The following is a 21,353-nucleotide window of genomic DNA, read 5'->3' as shown; positions in this document are numbered from 1 at the left end:
CAAGACAACTACTAAACCTAATCAAAGATCTATAGAGAAAGAGAGAGGCTATAACTTGGAGAAAAAGGCTCTCGATTGCTAAACTCATAAATAATTAACACAACACCAATCCTACTAGGTTTAGGCCACACGTACATATAAAAATGTAGATGTCACACTATGTACTTCAACATAATTTGCTTGTAATATTGAATTTTGTTATCTTAAAACCTTTTTGTTGCCTTTAAGAACTTAGGACTGTTATCACCATATATTATTACTAGAAACATTGTTTTCCAAGCTGCCGGTCTCTTCCATCTGTAAAAGGAGAAATTTATTCTTATATATTTGTTGAGTTATAAATTATAAATCAGATAAACTTTCAAGAAAGAAAGAACAAACGAAAAAAGTTAGTTTGGTCTCTCTAACTTTTTAAACACACTATAAGCCTTTCCCCATGATTATTTGCCAACATGGGGGCTTATTTTTTTAAGTCTCATTTGCATGCATCCAGTGGTAACATAATCATTACTATTTCCCACTTCTTAATACAAAAACGTTCTAATGCTTTGGATTTTGTTAGTCAAAACTCTAATCGTTTCTACCAGTAAAGTATATTTAGGTTATAATATTGTCTTTTGATAAAAAAAAGTTATAATATTGTTCAAATGATGCAAAGTATGCTGCAAATTCATCCCAAACTAGTAGATGAGGCTTTCCTCCTAACCTTCGGTATATTAGGCAAAAAGACGATATATATATATATAAATTTAAATTGTATTGGTAATCAGTAACCAATAACTTAAGGGTTGTGATTGAACTGACCATAAATCTATTATTTATTTTCACCATATTGTTTCATTGGTTCATATAACATATTTTCGTGAATTATTGTTGTGGTTATCGTAAGGAGAATTATTAATTCAAATCAAAGATAACTAATTCAGTATTTTTCTTTTTGGAATACTAGGGAATTCGGGGAACTAATTCAGTATTAAAGTGTACATATATTTGAATTATAAAAAAAAATACAACAAGACTAGAGATTCTTCCCTTTTGTTCTGCTTCTTGCTTGCAAATTGGGATTACTAATCTTACAACACATAACTTGTAAGAATGATGTCATTCTCATTCTCCTTTTCCATTTTTTCTTTTTGATACAAAGATTTTAGAAATAATTGCCCACTAAACCTTTTCTTTTTTGGGTGCTTCTGTCCTCATTACGGTAAGCTTACTTCGTCAAGATCATCTAAAGACAAAAACACTTCATCCAGACATGAGAGTTCTGCCCCATCATCATCCTCTTCTTCACTGGAATTTTGTTCATACACTCTGCATATTACCCACTTGCTATAATCCTGTTAACAAATATCCATGCCACGTGGAGATCAATTTTGTTAACTAGAAAACTTAAAATTAAAGCAAGATGACCCTGAAATTTTGGGAGCTTTAACCAGTTTATTAAGAATTTTTATATATCTAGATATTTTTTTTTTTTTTACAAATTCTAAGGTTTATGTTTATTTAAATTATTTTAAATTTTGGCACAATAAGTCAATGTTTCACTTGCGTAAGTTTATGACCGGTCCTAAGTTTATGTTAGCTTATGAACAATATAGGGAGCTTACTGGTTTATGACTAGAACTAGTAGAACCACGGCTTGATCTCTTAGAAGATCGACCAGATGAAGAAGAGGAATCTGGGAGAGAATATTCTTGCATGACCCAGTTAGTCTGAGAATCCCCGAGATAGAAAGTCAGATACTTTTTTATACCCACTCTCTTGTGTGTGGAGCTTGTGAAAACTGGCTCGTCTATTCCCATTGATTCCCAATACCCATTGCTTGTCACTCTTTCTTGCGTCTTTCTACTGTAGAAGTACCATTGCCTCCCTTCCCCCAAAGCTTTCCCTATAATCATACGTAAACAAAGTTAGTGTAAGAAAAATTGTCAGTACCTAAGTTTAGCCAAAAAAAAAAGAAGATAAATTGTCAGTAGTATATTAATTACATGTGTATTTGTTGTTATATATGTCCACGTACATGTTTTGGTGTGTATATGATTGATTGTGTTTGTGTATCATGAGATTGAATGATTAAATCGGTGCATATGTATGAATATGAAGAAAGCAATATTAATAATTACAGTTCACCAATTAATAGATTCCTTCCAAAAGAATTAAAAGGAAACTTATTAGGTAGAGATTGGCACTATTAGTATTTGTGTGTATGGTAAGATTTTGGAAACAAAAACAATCCTTAAAAAGAGCAACCCAACAAAAGTGTACTGCTAAAGAAAAGACAGATTAGTTACTTAAGTTGGTGACTTGGTGAGTTGGTGACAACCATCAACATATTGTCAACTAAACATATAACATACATGATACACACTCACATGCATGCATACATAGATAGTCAATTATTAAAAAAAAAAAACAATTCGTAAAAAAGGCTTGCAATTATAAATATGTTGCATGATACGTATATGCAGGCCTGCGTATATGGAGAGGGATATCAGATATGCATGTGAGTGTACATACCGGGAAGGTCCCAAGGATCGTAAGGGTAAAGATCGAGGTCAGGGATGACGTCAGGATGACAAGGCAAGAGTGAAGCTCTACGGTGGAGGAAGTGGACGACGAGCTCTTCGTCCGTGGGAAAGAATCTGAATCCCGGTGGTAAATTCATTGATAACGATATTGATCTCAGTATCTGCTTTACATGTACATACACATGTGGTTGCGTGTGTGTGTAGAAGAAGATTAAATAAGGAGAGTAGATATACAAAGAAGATGATGTGGAACCGGAGAAAGTGTGTAGGAAACTGAGGTATATATAGGAGATATGAAAAGAAGATTAAGGAGAAAGTGGAACAAGGAAGTTGGCTTCTTTAATTCACTTGCGCACACAACATACATTAAATTAACACATTTTTTTAAAAAAAATATTTAAATAATAAAGAAATACATAGGAGAATAATGGTAACATGGAAGTAACTAATAAGAGCATCTCCGATAAGAACATGATTAACTTCAGTTTCTTAACCAGAGTTTTTAACTTATGATTTGACATTTTTTTACATTTTTCAAATAAGAAATGACTCTTATATCTCTTAACCGAAGTTAAGAACTCCAGTTAAGAGACTTGAGTTAATCATGGTCTAAAACTATCTCTAACCCGAACCTATTTTTTCTTCTATAATTCTCACAAAAATAGAGTAACTCTATTATAAGGTAAATTTTGTTTCAATAGTTACTCTATTATAGAGGATAAAATATATGGATTTCATTTTTTCACTCTATTATATTTGGAGTGAAAAAGTGAAATCCCTCTATTTTTTCTTTTATAACAGAGTAACTATATTATAGAGTTACTATTGGAGCAAAACTTACTTTATAATAGAGCTATTTTATTTTTATGAGAATCATAGAGAAAAAAATAGGTTTGGGTTCAGTATGTCCTAAGACTCTATTTTTTCTTCTATAATTTATACTAAAATAGAATATTTCTATTATTGTGTAATTTTTGCTCAATAGTGTTACTCTATAATAAAGTAATATTATTAGAACAAAAGTTATAATAATATAATTACTCTACTTTAATGTAAATTATAGAAAAAAATAGAATTTCATTGGAGATGTCTAAATGCAATAGTGGAAGTAATCCATGTCAAAGAGGTATTTGAAAGCTTATTTTACGGCTTAAGTGGATCTTACAATTTTGGCTGCTGTTATTCTTTTTCTTTTTGCTTTGATTTGATTATTTATATGTTTGCTAGTAATTAAACATAGATACACAAAACTACAAACAAAAATATACAATTCCACAACGTAGCAGAGCTTTGAAACGGAATAGATATCTGAATTTCTAATATTTAATTTTCAAAAAAAAAATTCTAATATTTAGTCATATTGAACCAAATATTACACATGTGAAATTCGGTAATTAATTAATATTTAAGAACTAAAAGTCGAGAGAAAGAGGCAGGCGGAAACGAGAGGTGGGCAGGATTGGATACTTCCACGCAAAAGGGTATCTTCTTTCTTCTTCCTCCTAGCCACTAAGAAGAAGATTCTTATCCATTTCTTCTTATTATGTTACCATTTCGTTAACATCTACATATTAAACTGTAGTAAACATAAACTCAATACTTTCATGTTTGTTTTATAAATACTCGTTAGAAATTGTAAATGCAAGATCCTATTCTTTTCAAATAGGGTCCCTTTCAAATACTCTCTCTGGTTTCTTTTAAATGTACTAGGGATTTTCCCGGGCTACGCCCGGGTTTGGACAAATATATTTGTATTTAACATAGTAATGCATATATATATGTTGTGGTCAATTTAGAAAACTATAAATTGATTTGATAGGATTAAAACTTAATTTTTATATTTGTAATATCTAAAACTACATGTGGGATATAGGATGGTGAATGAAAATGCAAATGCATAAAGTTAATTAAGATATATTGCATTCACTCATACCAAAGCATTAGAGAAGCCAATGGCTGATGCTTGATGGCACAAGTATGACAATAAACAACACTAAAGAGACTATGCATGGATTATTTCAAGATTTGTGTATTATTGATACATGAGTTCTCTATCCATTTAATCCGTAGTAATCTATCATTGTATGCTATAAACTCAGCCATGAGTTACCAAAAAAAACTTAACACCATTTGAATTTGTTGTAGGAATAGAGAAGGTAAGATTGAAGGAATCATTCACAAAGTGAGTGTGGAGAAAGTGGAGAATCTGCGAGTTGAGTTCATGCCATTGAAATGAAGCTTTATACACTATCATTAGCCTCAAGGAAAAATGTATGTTATGAAAATATGATCATGTTGATATATGTATTTAATATTTTATTTTATGTTAGGTTTAAGTATATTTATTTAAATTTAGCGCTAACTATAATGGAAAAAAGCAAATTAGAGTGGGGGTACATGCCACACTCCCTCTTGGGGGTGAATATTAACTTTTATTCACTGTTCTCGATTAGTTTTAAAATATGTAGTAAAGTAAATTGGGTTTTTTGTGTTTGTCTTTGTTGTAATATTGGTTTGTAATGTATTATGTCTTGTAATCTTTTTTACTCTCATGTGTCATATATTCATTTATCTTTTTCATTTTAAATGTTTATGTTTCAGTGAATAAAGAACATATACTTATTTATTTAAGAGGAGATATTTTAACAACGAATGTTATTTTTTATTTTAATAATATTAGATTTCTGGTTGCAGGGATACTATAACATATGTATTTATATGAGAAAATGCATTTTTGAATTCAATAAAAGTCACATTTTATTTTCTTCTGAAGTTGATGCCCATTTACAATTACGTATCATGTTTAAATATAATCCCTCCATTTCAATATAGATAATGTTTTAGATGATTGCTTTTGTTTCACAATAGATGATAGTTTAACATATCTATGTAACTTTTAACTTTATCAAAAAATGTGTAGGCCATTATATTTTTATTATTTTTGTTTATAATTAATAAATTAATTTTCAATTATATTTTAATGATTTCTTGTTTAGAAAAAATAATTTCTTACTATATGTGCAAATGACTAAAACTTCATCTACTATGAAATGGAGGGAGTAATAGTTAGACTTGTGAAGTTCAAATTCTCCCAAACCACTGGATACAACTTTTGCTTTATCAGATTAGAATTTTGCTCCTGGTATAAAAGTGAATATTATTTTTTTTCTTGCTTTTAAGGGGGCGACTGGTTTTTCCGCTACCACCCGCAAACGCAGCTTTTGCGGTTGGTAGCGGTTGTCGGCGGTTTGCAATAATCACTCAAATCGCTCTAAACCGTTTCAAACCGCTCCGAAACTCATAAATTCAAAAGCTATCTCCAGCTAGCGTTTGCAGTTGCGGGCGGTTGCGGGAGGGTAAATTTTTTTCTTTTTTTTAAACAATATATATACAAAAGTATAAATATTTAATAAAAAAATTAAAATTGAAATTATGAAAATATTAAACTATATCTATTATATTTTAATTAATATTGTAAAATTTTATAATAAAAACAATTTCAATAAATTTTCAAAAATTAAAATTATAACTTTCTAAATATAAATTTTATATTTATTATAATTTTATGATTTTTGATATTTTTATAATTATATTAAATGTAAATATTGTTAATTTATTATTTGACTGTTACCGCATTTGGTAGTTAACCAGTCATAAGTCACCCGCAAACGCACCAATTTTTAACCGCAGTACCAGTCGTACAAATCTCTTAAAACCGTTAGAAACCGCAGCCGCCCGCATCTATAAACTCCCGCAACCGCAACCGCAACCGCTGCGTTTGAACCAGTCAGGCTCTAAATGTGATTAATATTATAATTGATAGTAGGATTTCATTTATTGTGAAAGTACATTTATATATTTTTGGATTAACACTTCTAACCGGTCAGTTAATTGTTTCTTGGTATATTTATTTCTCATGTATCACATAAGAATATTTGTCAATCTCGCCCTTTCGACTGCTTGCTTTATGTGTTTATGGTTCAGCTTTTTGTAGATAAATGTCGTTATTTTATGTTTGACTTGTATATTAATGTTTATTTGTTGTTATTATATGTAATTGTTTTGTGGGAATGATCGATACACAATGATTAATACTTAAGTGCTTATCTTTTACTGATTTTAGTGAAATTAATGATTTGGGTTAACTTTGGGGAGTATATAGATACTGGTTTTATTATTTTGTTGTTATCGTAAAATGTCGTCTAAACTTTTATTTGAACCAATTTAAAATGTTTTGTTATCTAGCTTTTGGTTCATCTTATTTATTCTTTTCGTATTTTGGCCATAATCTTTGTTTTGAATGTATTGTTCCACTTTTTCATTTTTTACTTATTTGTTATCTTTTTCATTTCAGCCTCGTCTATGATGTTCAGACCGTGCCCAGGTCTAGCTCTACCAGTACTTTTAGTTTTTGGTATTTGTTGCTGAGTTTTAAAGATTATCTGTTGATTCCAATACCATGGCGTTAAATTCAAGCTGATTGTCTTCATAATCTTTGCCGGAAATGATATTATGATTGAGGCGACCATGACTATTTAGTATAAGACTGTGAGATGGACTAAAATACACAGATGTATTATGTTGTGTGTCTGATTACAGCTTGATTTTGTTGTGATATTGAATTCATATTTTCAATTTATGTAAGATAAGAAAATGGAACTGCTTTCCTAAACCCTTCAAGCGATAAGTCCAAATTAATTAGTCATGTTTAAGACCAAACCAAACAAAGATTATAAAGTAGAGCAAATTTAAATGTGGTTGAATGTAACGATACTTTTTGAAAACTAAATAAATATACATTTTTAAATCTGAGAAGTTATACAAAATTCTATCCAAACTAAAAGAAAATCAAAACTATGAATTTTTGTTACTTGAAAATCAAATTTGTCGTCTAGGTAGTATGTTAAGAATTCTTGAGGGATAGTTAATTAGGAAAATTCAAACCAAATGACAGGAGATTCTTCAAATGAATCCAGACACTTTATCTTAATTGTATGATGTGCGGATGGACGAATAAGTGGGATTAATTTATTTACCCTTTATGAGATTCAAGATTTATCGGTCATATAGATGACTCTCACTATAGATTCCAAGAAAGTATGAAATAGAATAGTAGGAATTTAAAATACATACAAAGCTAGTCTCATTCATACACATGCATTGCATAGAATCCGAAAAAGTATGGAGTGGAGTAGTGAGAATTTAAAATACGTACTACTCTCCCTCTCTCACTCCTACGCATGCATTGCATTAAAAGTTAATGGGTAAAATCCGCTAGAAGATTTATTGGTCTTGTGCCACTAAAAATATATCCCTCTTTGAAGAACTCCTAGTCAATCCATAACCTTCTTGTTCATATTCCATGAGACTTAAATCAGGATCAAACTCAGAGAAAGTATGTCTTATCAGCAACCATGTTAAGATCATGCTTTTCCAGAGAGTTTGAGGACTTTATCGAAACTTTTCATGTCTTCCTTTTTCCAAGGGTTACTGCTCAAATCCAAACCTTCTTCAATAAACAGAGCATAGAACTCTAGTCTCCCAACAGAGAGTGCTGCTGACACTGGACTTACTCCATAAACCAGATTAGCAACCCTCCTAGGCACGCTTGACTTAGTTGCCTCTTGCCACGTTTTCTTTAACCGCAGTGTATGCTTCATCTTGTGTTCATCTAACGTCCTTGTTCTTTATCAGTGTAATCCCATGTGAAGAAAGAAATTGTATACAATTCTATCCAAAAGAAAATGAAAAAACTATAATTGTTACGTAACTGTAACTGAATCCAGAATCTGAGTCATAGTGCCACGCCATTGGTCTGGTTGTAATAGCAGCTGGAAGCACTATCAAGCATCCAATATATCACAACAGTATCAACACTACGTCAAATTATCTATAACTATGAATGAAAAGGTTAAGAAAATTGTGAATCAAAAAGGTGAAAGAACCTGAGAGTGACTCAGAAGAGGCAGCCGTTTGGCACACTGGTATTGATACTCTAAAGAGTTATTGGCTTCAAAATCAGAAGTCTTCTGCAAACTGTGTAATAAGATAATGGAAGAATCCGATGTTGTTTGGTTCAGATATGTCAAACAGCAAAACTTGCTGATGGGAGTCATAACTTTAACAGGAGAAATCTTAAGATAATGGTGGAGAAATACTTACCGCGGGAGCGCCTCTTGTTTTGGCTACTTGCTGCAGTTGCTATATCTCTCTGATAGCTAGAAGCATGCATCTCATACTGCAAAGCAAATGCTTAGACTCGGTTCCTAATCTCACATAGACTCTTCACAAACTCCTTGTGCGTCTGGCCATGTTTTCTCTACAGCACACTTGTTTTATGATCTGCCTTCATCAGAAAGTCCGCTATTGTCTTGAAATCAGACGCTATACGGCCTCGGGTTGTCGCCGCCAGTGTCCCTGTCGATAAATAAATAAAAACCAAGTTTAGGCAAAGAAACCATATGCAAAATATGAATGTGAAATGCAATAACAAATCTGTGAGCTTTATGTATCCTTACACAGTTACACCTCCAGGAGATATAGTACCATTGTCACCAAATATAGCAGTCTTGTTTAAGGTTATATGACACATCTCACACACCATCTCGTAGACTTTCCCTGAAAACCACATAAAAAAATCAGACACACTCTAACATCTGGTAGGTAATGTTGAGTGAATTCTCGTACCAGTTAAGCCCAAAGGAGTGAGATCCCACAACAACACCTATAACCAGTCTGCATTTTCTTCTAAGCAGAGCCAATGCTAAAACTTGAGCGTTTTCTTCATCAGCTGTATGAAGCTTTGTTCTCTGGAATGGCTACTTGTTTCAAGGTAATGGCAAGAGCTGCGATTTGGATGTTGACATGAGTACATGACCTCCTTGTAGCGGCGGAAAACAGCAGAGTTGATATTGACATCTATGTATTACATGAAAAAGGTATTCCCCTGAAATTTTTATTTCCTTATTCATATTCTTACCTTTTTGGCAACCAAGATCTGAGGAAGTATGGTAGGCACGTCATTACTGGCATGTATAAACTCATGTAACTGCCAGTTCATCCATGGCTTCACACACACTGTTGGTTCATAAAACTTCTTTTTTTCTAGCCTACAACTTGTTATTTGGCCTTCACCACTCTCGTAGACTCGAGCAGTGCATTCTACACCTATGAAAAATCGAAGAAACCACAAAGTCAATCAATAATCAGATCAGTTCAAAACCATAAGCATACATATATAGAGCGTACTCATCATCTCCCAGAAATTTTTTCATAAGATCTACTGAAAGCAAGATCGAGAATAAAACTCTAATCGACAAATATAAAATCACAAACACGAATCGAGATGAAAATAGAGAGGGAAGTTAAAGATGGTGACACAAATGAAAACCTTGGCAAGAAACAAAGATGAATCATTAACAGTTCTTACAATTTCAGATATAAACAGAAGCTCATATAGTGGATAGATTTAATTTTAAAACTACTGAGTCAGGAAAGCGATTAGTAACTTACATGCGATGGAAGAGCGACGCCGTAACCTAGATAGGAGGCGATGGCGAGAATTGGTGTCTTGGCAATGTGTGAACAATTGATGCCATCGTTTATATAATGAGGATAGGAAGATAATGAGAAGATGAAGAGGCATCGATATAATATCAAGAAGGCATAAAAAAATTTGTACGCTGAGAGAAAGGAAGATGAACAGGAACACCATCTTTATTGTCTAATTCAAGTGGGAAAAAGGAAGAGGAAACCGTAGATTATATTCGCGAGACAGAGAATAACACGATGATGTGGCACTATAGTTTATTTTTATTGGCTGATTTTTTAATCTGACGTGGACACACTCTCTACTCCTCATATAACCCTTTTAGTATAGGTTAGATATGTGATTGGATTTGGCTTTATGAGGGAAGGAGATCGAGTGTTTCAGAAAACGCTTTACGATTCAGTTTCTCAGAAAGAGGTGAGTAGAAGAATTAGAATATGCCTGGTGATCATTATCGGGCCTATATGATGCGAAGCCCAAATGCAATGCTGCTGCGTCTGACGTGGCTCAACGGTGATTTCCTATTGGCTGATTATAATTGATGACGTGGACAGCATGAGAGGAGCCCTTATTCTGCTTTTAGTATTGTATTGATTTTTTTTTGTGTTTCACATATTTTTTAAAAAACTTTTAATTTTGATTATAAATATATTATTTTTTGATTCTCTATTTCCCATCATTTAAACTAATAATATTTCAAAAACAATTATATTTTTAAGTTACCATTATTAATTGATAAATATAGCATAAAATAATCAAACATGTACATTTGTAAAATATTCTATTTTATTTTTAAAACACTTATCTTATCTTGATGAAACAGAGAAAATATTATAGTGCTCGTTTTACAAGTTTTGAAACATTAATATAACACAATTTGAATACTTTACAACTTCCCCAGGTAAATATAAATATAAGACTAACAAAAAAAAGTAAGACGTCATAGAATACGTACTCGGAATTGAGCTAAAAACATTGATGTCACGTTCATTTACAATATGCTAAGTTCTTTAACGGAATAAGAAGCAATGCATTTAACCTTTCAACTTGTAAACACCAACTAGAAAAACTCAATCATAGTGTTCACTGTTTACCGTTTAGGACATTTTAGCCACGTTTTAACGGTCAGTTTTCTATTGTATTAATGTAGTCCACATTTTACGCCAAAGACAAAATTAGCTACAAACCAAAATAAATAATGCTATATTATTACATAATGTTTTTAATAATACTAGAAATTTATATTTGGCAGGAGTATTTCGAGGTCGAGGAGTGATGATGACACTTCATGCTGAGATCATGCACCCGCAATAGCCCACGTGGCGCACATGTAAATGGGTTTGGCCGTCAACCATAGGATTGTAGGCTCCACTTTTCTCTCTACCTTTGCCTTCATTTTGAGATTTTGTACCTTTGTATGTACCCAATACTCTCTCATTATTACACTCTATCCTATTTTTATCTGAACTTTAAGATATTTTCCATATTTTATATATCTCTTATAAATATTTGCACAGGTACTGAATTTTGATATGTGAAATTCTGATAACTAAGATTGAAAATATTACGCTTAAATTTTGGATGAAGAGATAGATGATTTCTTTAGATATTTTGTATGATTTTATATAGTTGACACAAGTATTAAAGTAGGATACAAATATAATAATGTCGACCAAGCAGCTAAAACTGAAAGAAATATAAATTAGCCAATGAAATTTTGACGCATGTTTTGGATGATACAACCATAAATTTGTAGATCAATGTGTTTTGGCTTTACTATAGCCGCAAGATTACCACACAAATCAAAATAGAATCATACATCTGTCAATTGTTAACAAAGATTTTGGCCTAAATTTGACAAAGAAACAATATTGTACAAAAACATGTATATATACGCTAAAAAACTAAAAATGTGTTTTTAATAAATAACGGTTTAAGTATGTATGAAGAAAACTTTAAAACTTATCAATCTTTCTCATATGCAGTCCCCCTCAAGTAGCAATCAGTGGCTTTTGTTATAAAATTGAGATCCACACAAACTCAAAGACTGCTCAAAAGATTGAGAGTTCAACTGAATTCTCTTCTTAGGACCCACTACTTCTCTCTTAAAATAATTGACACTACTGTTATTTAGTTGCTTCAAACAATTGTCTGGTTATTGTAATTATTATTATTAGTATTTTCCATGTTTCTAAAACTTACTAAGCAATCCATCAGATGAATTAAAAAAGGAGAGCATAGCAGTAGACAAGCCCCAATGACTAGAAGTGTGTTGGTGCTCTCCTCAACTTTGCTTCAGATTTCTCCAAGGTTACAAAAAAATACTTTTGGTATATGATAAAAATGTGAAAATAGCATTATTCTTTATAAAAGGGTAGAATCGTCAAAATACATAATATTGTATTGAGGGGTTTGGGGCTTTGGATGATCTATTGCTTACGCTTACGCACGCACATGCCCACTGCCACACGCGTGATCAAGAGATCTTTGTCTTCTTTAGTTTGTCCTCAACTATCACTCAAATACATTTTCATTATTTCATTAGAGTGTCAATTATCTTATATTGTTTGCGTTTATATTAATGCAATAAAATAATAGAAAACTTGAAAGCTAAGATGAGTATGAAGTGATCCAAAAAGTACATCAAACATACAATGAATTGAATTTAGTTTCATTAGATGGATTACATAATTACTGTTTTAACTAGCCAAATATTTTAATTTTAGATGAAATATAAAATAATACAATAAATTTACAATTGGATAGCTTAAAAGACACCAAATATTAGAAAAGGTAGTCTTATTCTAATAGTAACAGACTAAGATTTTAAATAAATGGTGTACTAATGTCTTTGATTAACATGGAGTACGTGGTGTTAATAATGAGAAGTGTGATATTGTTACTAACAAAAAAAGAAGAAGCAATGAGCAAATCAAACTTTGCGATATTAATTTACTATAAAGAAAGCCTTAATTTAATTAACTTTTAATTAATGGATGAGAGTAGAGTGGATTGGATTGGATATAGTTTCGGCTAATTGTTGTGTGCAGTAGACGTAACCATCAGGCTAATGGAAGTTAGGCAAAAACCAAATTCAGACTCGTCAAGGCACTTCATACTCATATATTCGATCTTTTAAATTGTTCTTTTTGCAAAATGCTTTAGTTCTTATCTTTAATATTTTTAAGGCTTTTTAACCATTCTTTTAGCTATTTTTTTATATAGCTTGACTTTTCGTTTGTTTTTTTGTTTGAATTTGTGTTGGATATTGTTTTACATCTAAATGAACATATAATATTTAATTCACTATTTCAACAAAACTCATCTATTGACTGTAAAAATGAAAGAATTTGTGGGCAATCAATGCAATCTAAAGTAGTAGAATCATTGTTAGTTGCACATCACACATCATATCCAACACATAAAAGTTTTTTCAGTGGAAGTCATATTTGTTAAATAACTAGTTAAAAATTGTTACATCTCATCAAGTATCCAAAGGATTTGACTACTTCCACTCCTGGTAAGACCTAATTATTACATTAGGCAATAATCATTCCTAAATCCAAGTTGATCATACAAATCTTCCATAAGATGAAGATATTACATGAGACAAGACTGTCTTATCTGCTAAGTCCCAAGATCAGATAGATGTGGTGAAAACGAGATATACTATGTGGAAAAAGGAAAGTAACCACTCAATCAAACATTGATGACTGTATAATAAGACAGGTTCCACAAGCAAAATGCTTCAAAATGATTTTGGCGTCGAAAAATTGTAACACGACTCCTAGTGCTAAGTCCTGAGACCTGTCTAGTGATGTCCCATTGAGAATCACTTTCAAGTTTCTCGGAAGTTAAAAAAAAAAGTATGATCTTCTAAGAATAAGGTTATACGATAACACGTGCAGTTGCAATTTCAAGTATTTGATGCCAAATCCTGATAATAGAATTTGATAATATTAGAAAGATATAACAATCCAATTCAAATCCAAAATGTGTGCGAGTGTGATTTTTCTTTTTATATCTAAGACAAGGTTATCCACATATTGTAAGAATAACCTTATCAAGTAAAAGGAACAAAGTTACTTTTAAAGGTTAACTTTTCTGTCTTTTACTTCTTTTTTCTCTCTCTCTCTTTCTGATGTAAATAAATAAACTCTGCATTAACTTTACATCTGGAGACTTTGCTGCACGCTGCTTAGCTAATAGCTACCTTACAATAGTTATGATTTCTACAGAGTTCAGAATTACAAGCGTAAGTGTCAGTAAATGTGTGGTGTCTAGTAGAGAGAGAGAGAGAGGCATTAAAGAATACCTGAAACGGAATCTCTAAGTCATGAGACAATGACAATACCAGACTGCATGAGAAGATGAAACATGAAACAAAATCTGAGTGTGCTTAGAATAGAGACAATGACAATGCCAGACTGCATGAGAAGATGAAACATGAAACAAAATCTGAGTGTGCTTAGAGTAAGACTTGCAAATGGCTGAGTTTACTTACATCGTCTACTATGAATCGGTCAATGCTACTAAGTTGTGGTTGTAACCATTCAAGTAAATATGCTGATAAATTTTGTTGTCCCAAAGACTTATGATGATCGTCTGCAGAGATCATAAACGTGACTGAACAAAAGCGAAAGAGCTCAACGAAAAGACCGAGAAAAGAATATCAAACCTGACTTTCGTATGAATATCTTATGTGTCACGAATGCCTGCAATGACCACAAAGGTGTGTTAGTGAGAAAGAATCATCCTTTGAAAATCGTAGTCTTGAAAATGGTATTATACTATTATGTGTATCAAAAAATCATCTACAAAGCGCTCTACGAAGAGGCTTTTGGGGTTCACATCAGAAAGTGACCTGCCAAGAAGAAGGCATGAATTCACGGAAAGGAGGCTGCTGAGCTTTACTTGAAGGATTCCCTAACAGATCACTGTGTGAGGAGATGTTCCTGAAATTTACGGGAAGTTAAAGATGAAGCCACTGTGACTACATACAAGAAAGCGTGCGATTAACCAACTAACCGATTATTCTCATTTGTCGGATACTTATCTTCGTAGATTGTAGCTTTAGTGGCAATTACTACCAGTGAATGCACCTGCATTAGCTTCTTCATCTCTTGCACTATCGTCTCCACCACATTCGTAAGGGAGAGACTTTTCCTGTATATCAGAAAGATATAAGAGTCTCAAACCAAAAAGTATCAAGACTCAAAGTTCCCCCAAACTCTTTAACGTGTTGAATTAAGCAAAGCTAAAAGACACATGATCTAACTAAAGCAGCTTAATTGGTAAAGAAAACAGAGAAGCTGTCTCCTTATGCTGATACACCATATTGAAGGCAGGACTTTATACCAAGCAGAATTATAAAGATGAGACTGTAACTAGAGACTCCTTTAGACAGTGTTTATGTAGATATATATATATATTACCTGTTATTTTTCTCCAATGCCAGTGATGACGATAGACGATCAGTCCAGTGGAAAGCGCCGATGCTGGTGAAAAGATTGCAGAATAGTTAACTCAAATTCGTCAAGTAGCAAGCATAAAACCCTACAAAGTATCTGCGACAGATATATTGGAGTATGTTATCTTGTCTTTAGCCAATATGAGATCAATTATAGCGCCACTTTACATATTCCTAACCTATAATGAGTTAGTTTCAGCATTCAAAGAATCTTCGAAGACAAAAGAGCATTTCCAAAACAAACCTGTCAATCATAAGCACTCCTACTTGGCTTCCACATGCTTCCTGCAGTCTAATCCGATAATGCAATGTCTACAACGCAATGAGATGATGATGTCCAAGAATCCAACACAAACTTCACAATGTAATCCATCATACATCACAATTCACAAACAATACCTTGAGAGTGGACAAAAGCTCGAGACTATCATAGCAACGAAGATACAAGAACCTCTTCATGCACGAAACATACAACTCCTCATCATAAACAATCTTAGACTTGTCTTGAGTCTTAACATTAGACTCTTCAAGCTGCCACCATGCTCCATTGCCTATCCCTGATTATATATGACTGAGATTGTCTCAGTTTCATGAATTTGAACTCAATATCAATCCCAAAGGCCAATGCTCACAACGTAATGAATCCTAAACTTATAAGACTCTACTTAAACACATAAGCAGAGGCGAAGAGGAAGTTTGCATACGGTAAGCTTCGAGGAGGCGATGCTTGAGCATATCAGATAAACGAAGCACATCGAATCGGCAATCCAGATCGAGAAACAACACCAGCTTCTCCAATCCTCCGTAGTGGACGCCGTTCCACGTCTTCGGGAGGATGCAAGTGATGGCGGCTTGAATCAGGATCTGAGTTTTCGCAGTCGGGGACGAGCCAGTGATCTCGACTACGTTCCCTGCGCGTAGAGGCACGCGGTGAAGCGGCGGAAGAAGCAGGAAGGCGCGGTCTCCGAGAACTCTCGATAGCATCTGCTTCGCGGTCTCGTCGCTGCGGATCCAGCCGCGCGCTTCGTGTTCTCCCATCGCAAACTAACTCTTCCCGCCGAACGTGAAGGGTCTCGGTGGTGATGGCAGATTAATTATGGGCCTTGCCATGGGCTTTGAGCGATGGGTCATTTCGTTGCAGTTTAGTCCTTATAATTTGTGGCATTATCTATCTACGTAACGACGTCGTTGAAGCTCGTTAGTCAAAAAAAAAAGAAGCAAAATGGCTTCGCCCGGGTTCGAACCGGAGACCTTCAGTGTGTTAGACTGACGTGATAACCAACTACACCACGAAACCGTTGCTTCTGTTGCCTAGAATAAAACATTTAGTATAATACTTAGATCGGGTTGATGCTACAACGACCTCAGCTCTGATCCAGTTCAGACCCTCGTTGTTCTTAAAGAACTTGTGATAGCTACACTATACAGATTTGAAGCTCCACTTGAAGCTGGTTACACAATAGTTCCTTTCATTTATCGTTGCAGAGAGAGTATGACAGCAGGTGTGAAGAAGTTCCCTCGGTGGTGTGGTGCAATAGGACCGGTAATAGTGTGGTTATGGCACAGAACGTTTCCAAACGTTCTTGGTTCCAACCTGCGATGGACGCAGGTGTGGCGGTTTTGGATTGGTGTGGAACAAGAGGTAAACATTGTGAACTATATAAGTGTTCAACTGCTAGAGTCGTCATTGTTGATGGTTGTCCGGTTAGATGAACTTATGTATCATTGGTGACTTGGTGTGTTGGAAGAATGTAACATACTAACAACTTTAAGCAACTAAAGTAACCAACACTCCAAAGTTTATTTTAAAAATAAGAAATTAAGTACCAACAAACACTTGAAACATGCAGTATCTGAACTGTTGTTTATTTGATATCCAGACCCTCAGCATATAACAGCTGCATAATGTTTAGACAACGCAAAATAAGAAATGAAACAAGCTTGATTCAGGCACCAATAGTGGAACCGGAGTTCTTCTTGCACTCAGACAACATGTCCATGTAGAACTGACACTTGCTAATGTCGCTTCCATAGCTGCTGATGCACTGCACCCACCCAATAACAAAAACAAAAATATCAGCGTCATACACCTTTGAATGAATTCAATCAAAAAGTTCCGTTCTCATTCATTTAGAATCTCGACAAATAGCAGAACAAAAGAGAGAGAAATTAAAAACCTACATCTTGGAAAGCCTTAGCATGAATGTCACAGGAGCTCGAGAACATGCTGCTTCCGACAGGAGCGGCAGATGCAGAGGCAGCCTCAACAGTTTCATGCTGAATGGTACGTGGGCCCATGACGGAATCAACAGCCCTATGTGCAACGGCACTTCCGGTTCCAAAAGCCATACCTACCGAAAGTTCCAAAAAAAAACACAAACAAAGAGGTTAAGAGAGACGTTTTTAAAACCAACAAGGTTGGTCTAGACAAAGAACAAATTAGACTCAATTTACCCTGAGCTATGGTGGAACCAATGCCTGAGAACATGCCGCCACCACCACTGGTCGCCTGAGCTGGGGCTGGAGGAGGTGCACGGTTTACTGAAAACAAACAAAAATCAACAGCGGATTAGATTGGATTGAATAGTCATAACACACAGAGCAATAAGATAATACCATGTTGAGGAGCGGGGGCACGTGCAGCAGCAGGGCGAGGACGAGGTGCAGATCTTCCTGCAACCCCCACACGAATCACCATCACAACACAAAATTACAAAAAGAAAAAAAAACATCTCCAATTTTCTAGAAATTGAGAACCAAATTACGCCTATTCCACCCTCTGAATCGTATATTCATAGAATAAACACGAAATCAAACATCCGATAAACCCTAGATTTGTGATTCACGCAAATAAATAACAACCAAAGACCCAAACAAAACAGTTTCGTCGTCATCCAAAGTGATAGAATCGAATAGATCTAACAATCGGGGGGGGGAGAGAGGAGAAGCCCTTACCTCCTGAGCTACGGCGACCCATTTTTTGTGATGAGGAAGAAGACGACGAAATGAAAAATGGATAGAGAGAGAAATAGAGATCGCGATGAGAGAATATACCCGGCACCAACTCGGGAGGCGGTTATTAATAAAACATCTGGTCAAGATCACGGTGAGATGCTTACACGTGTACGGTCCTTATTCGTTGTAAGTTGATAACTTCTATATTAGGAAACCTCAAATTTGGGTTTCGTTACAGGCCCAATCAATTCTCTTCCCTTTTAAGGTGCGGCAGGTCCATCTAATTCAATTTCTCGAGGAAAATAAATAATTTCAGACAAAGATTTTTTTTTTGAGCATATAACTTTATAAGGATTAGTCAAATCAAAAACAAATTAGTAATTCAGTTCACTCCATTTATTCATATAAAGATTCACTAATTACAATGGATCAATCCGGTCAAACCGGCTTTGTTAAGGTACTAATTGCATGACCAGGTGTGAATCAAACGACGCATATGTTTAAACAGAGAAACTAAAAGTTAAATGATGAGATTAAAAGCTGCATTGTTTTTATTTCTTGAGTGACATTAACTGATTACAGAAGCAACTGCCTCCTACATGTTCAGAGGACTTTCAACAAGCATAGAAACATTCAAACTACCACGGCTCCTACATTCTCGGAGCTTATTCCATTTACCATGACTATAAGTCTAGTTGTTATGAAGAATTCTTGTGGAGCATTGGGTCAGAGACAACTTGAGGCTTGAAGTCTGGCTTTAAGTACTTAGCCAAAAGTTCTGCATAGACTTCATATCTCGCAGTCATTCTAAACCCCCATTTGTCTTTGTACTGCCGACACAGATTGAGATCCATGTCCGAGATCAATAACCCGTCTCTGTACCGTGACAAAGACGGTGTGCAAGAAGCATCCGGTGCAGAGAAATGGCTTGATCCATAGAAATGACCAAAGTCATTGTGTTGCGGTTTCCCATCCCCTGAGGTGAAAGCATTGGGGAACACTTCGGTTCCAACTCGGTTGATGGACCCCACAAAGTAACTGTTTGCTATTGCAGCATTCCTTGCCTGAGGTTTTCAAATGAAACATCAGACCATGTTGTTTATAGATAGAGAAAGTAAAACATACCGGTCCTGAGCATAGCTAGATGTAACATTTGCATATGGTCCCAAAATATCAGTGATTAATATGTATATATCATTTAGCTCTTAAATAGTTAAAACTATTTGTTTGTTAATTATTTTTGAACCTCATAAATCTCAGGATCGGCTATGTATGAAAAATGGGGAGTTAGAAGTAAAACCTCAATAGGCCACATTGGTTCACTGAGTTCACCAACAGTAGCTGAAGGGTTGAAGACAATCTCAGCACCATTAAGACCAAAAGCTAACCAGTTTAGAGGATGGTGTCTTCCATAACATATGTTAACTGCAATTTTCCCAAACACCGTCTCAAACACAGGATGTCCAGTGTCTCCTTCCATGTAATACGTGCTCTCGTTAAAATCTCCCACCCTCGGTATGTGGTTCTAGTAAACCGAGAAGTACAAGTTAGCTCACAAGAGAAAACACAGAAGCAAGAAGAGACTTGTAGTGCAAGTTAACCTTCCTATGTTTGCCAATGATGTTTCCATTGTTCCCTATAATCACAGCAGTGTTCCAAAGTACTTCACCGTGATCCATATCTCTTTCGAGGATAGGATTCACAATCACCATGTTATACTTCTTGGCTAGTTCTTGAAGAAACTTTGTCGATTCGCCATCGACAGGCTCTGCAAACTCACACCATTTCTTCTCCCTTGTGCAGAACGCAAACGGCATAGTCCAAGCTTCCTATAAGTAGAACCATCTCAAAGTTAATCTACAAAGCTTATCGTGGAAGAAAGCAAAATGGAAACAAACCTGTAAGCAGAGTATGTTAACACCAGCAACACCTGCTGCTTCGATGATCGGCTTCAACTTGTTGTGTATTCCTCTTGTTTGGTCCAAGAATGGAGCAGTAGTTGGAAGAGCAATGGAGTTTTGAATGAGACCAACTCTGACCACTCGTGGCTTTCTCGTTTGCTCTTTATCAGCTGAAAAGCTAAAAGCCTAGAAAGTAATTTGCCAAAAGATCAAATCAAAACTCTATTTTTACTCAAATGATTTGATCGTATAGTATAACTAAAATGAGTATTAACCTGGAGATCAAAATCATGTTTTGAAGAGAGGTCTTTTGCAGAAGCTGGTATAACAATATGTTCAAGTGGTCTGCCACAGTTACTTCCAAGTAGTATTCGACTTACCTCCTGCATATCAGACAATTAACGATCTAGTTTTAGTTTTTTTTTCCCCTTTTCTTACAGTCTCAGTTTAGAGTAAACTAACTAAACATTTTTTTTTTAAAACTAAAGAACCATGATCTTAGTAAGTAACACACATCAGAAAAGTCAACGTAAGAAGCAAAATTTCATGAGACCATAGCAAACTTAAAACCAAGAATCCAAACTAGTTTTCACCTGATAGAGCTCAGGCTTCAGATTTGCGGATAAGAGTTGATCCAGCGAATCATATCCACAGATCGATCCCTTGGCAACCGTTTCTCCGTTGTCTGAGATGCTCTTATTCATCCTTACAAGACTTTTTCTAAAGTTTCGATCACGGAACCAAGATGGTGGTGGCTTTGATGAGAACAGTGATCGGTTTAGAGAATTGGTTTATTTATTTGTTCGTAAAGGAATCATTTGCCAACTCATTTTCTTCATTTCTTGGTAGTTTTGGCTTCTTAAATCTTTAATTTAATGGATTCCAACATGTGCTGATAATACAATTATTATTATATTTAATTCGACACCATATGCTGATGAGCCAAATGG

At 34.6% G+C, this 21,353-nt stretch overlaps 4 protein-coding genes and 1 non-coding gene across 13 annotated transcripts; all 5 read right to left on the bottom strand.

Moving 5' to 3' along the window:
• Positions 1–953: 953 nt before the first annotated feature.
• Positions 954–2,984, bottom strand: LOC103837531 (NAC domain-containing protein 104). Its single transcript, XM_009113889.3, has 3 exons — positions 2,518–2,984; positions 1,608–1,888; positions 954–1,337 (listed from the first exon to the last, which is right to left on the bottom strand). The coding sequence occupies exons 1-3, from the start codon at positions 2,663–2,665 to the stop codon at positions 1,200–1,202; spliced, it is 567 nt and encodes a 188-aa protein (XP_009112137.1). The 5' UTR covers positions 2,666–2,984; the 3' UTR covers positions 954–1,199.
• A 3,826-nt stretch (positions 2,985–6,810) lies between these two features.
• On the bottom strand, positions 6,811–16,822 carry LOC103837530 (DNA repair protein XRCC2 homolog). Of its 9 annotated transcripts, none has more exons than XM_033278911.1 (14): positions 16,252–16,822; positions 15,947–16,104; positions 15,792–15,859; positions 15,513–15,575; positions 15,106–15,243; positions 14,942–15,032; positions 14,756–14,792; positions 14,582–14,682; positions 10,041–14,504; positions 9,508–9,695; positions 9,216–9,408; positions 9,047–9,146; positions 8,300–8,945; positions 6,811–8,207 (listed from the first exon to the last, which is right to left on the bottom strand). In XM_033278911.1, exons 1-9 carry the CDS (start codon positions 16,583–16,585, stop codon positions 14,412–14,414), a joined length of 1,083 nt encoding a protein of 360 aa, XP_033134802.1. In that variant the 5' UTR covers positions 16,586–16,822; the 3' UTR covers positions 6,811–8,207; positions 8,300–8,945; positions 9,047–9,146; positions 9,216–9,408; positions 9,508–9,695; positions 10,041–14,411. The 9 variants fall into 9 exon arrangements, with proteins under 9 accessions (XP_033134802.1, XP_033134803.1, XP_033134800.1 ...); XM_033278912.1 differs by having other exon boundaries at positions 6,811–8,188; XM_033278909.1 differs by having other exon boundaries at positions 6,811–8,557; positions 8,691–8,945.
• Positions 16,771–16,844, bottom strand: TRNAV-AAC. Its single transcript has one exon. It is a non-coding gene; the product is annotated as a tRNA-Val (tRNA).
• A 480-nt stretch (positions 16,845–17,324) lies between these two features.
• Positions 17,325–18,686, bottom strand: LOC103837529 (uncharacterized protein C6C3.02c). Its single transcript, XM_009113886.3, has 5 exons — positions 18,503–18,686; positions 18,164–18,220; positions 18,002–18,088; positions 17,729–17,898; positions 17,325–17,592 (listed from the first exon to the last, which is right to left on the bottom strand). Exons 1-5 carry the CDS (start codon positions 18,522–18,524, stop codon positions 17,494–17,496), a joined length of 435 nt encoding a protein of 144 aa, XP_009112134.1. The 5' UTR covers positions 18,525–18,686; the 3' UTR covers positions 17,325–17,493.
• A 330-nt stretch (positions 18,687–19,016) lies between these two features.
• LOC103837528 (beta-ureidopropionase) lies at positions 19,017–21,287 on the bottom strand. The gene is made up of 6 exons (XM_009113885.3): positions 20,997–21,287; positions 20,679–20,786; positions 20,401–20,589; positions 20,104–20,331; positions 19,803–20,027; positions 19,017–19,566 (listed from the first exon to the last, which is right to left on the bottom strand). The coding sequence occupies exons 1-6, from the start codon at positions 21,105–21,107 to the stop codon at positions 19,201–19,203; spliced, it is 1,227 nt and encodes a 408-aa protein (XP_009112133.1). The 5' UTR covers positions 21,108–21,287; the 3' UTR covers positions 19,017–19,200.
• Between the last annotated feature and the right edge of the window lie 66 nt (positions 21,288–21,353).

The sequence above is a fragment of the Brassica rapa genome, chromosome A09 (assembly GCF_000309985.2).
Source record: "Brassica rapa cultivar Chiifu-401-42 chromosome A09, CAAS_Brap_v3.01, whole genome shotgun sequence".
Lineage (NCBI taxonomy): Eukaryota > Viridiplantae > Streptophyta > Magnoliopsida > Brassicales > Brassicaceae > Brassica > Brassica rapa.
The sequence above is the reverse complement of the archived record's forward strand: the minus strand, read 5'-3'. Positions and strand labels throughout refer to the sequence as shown.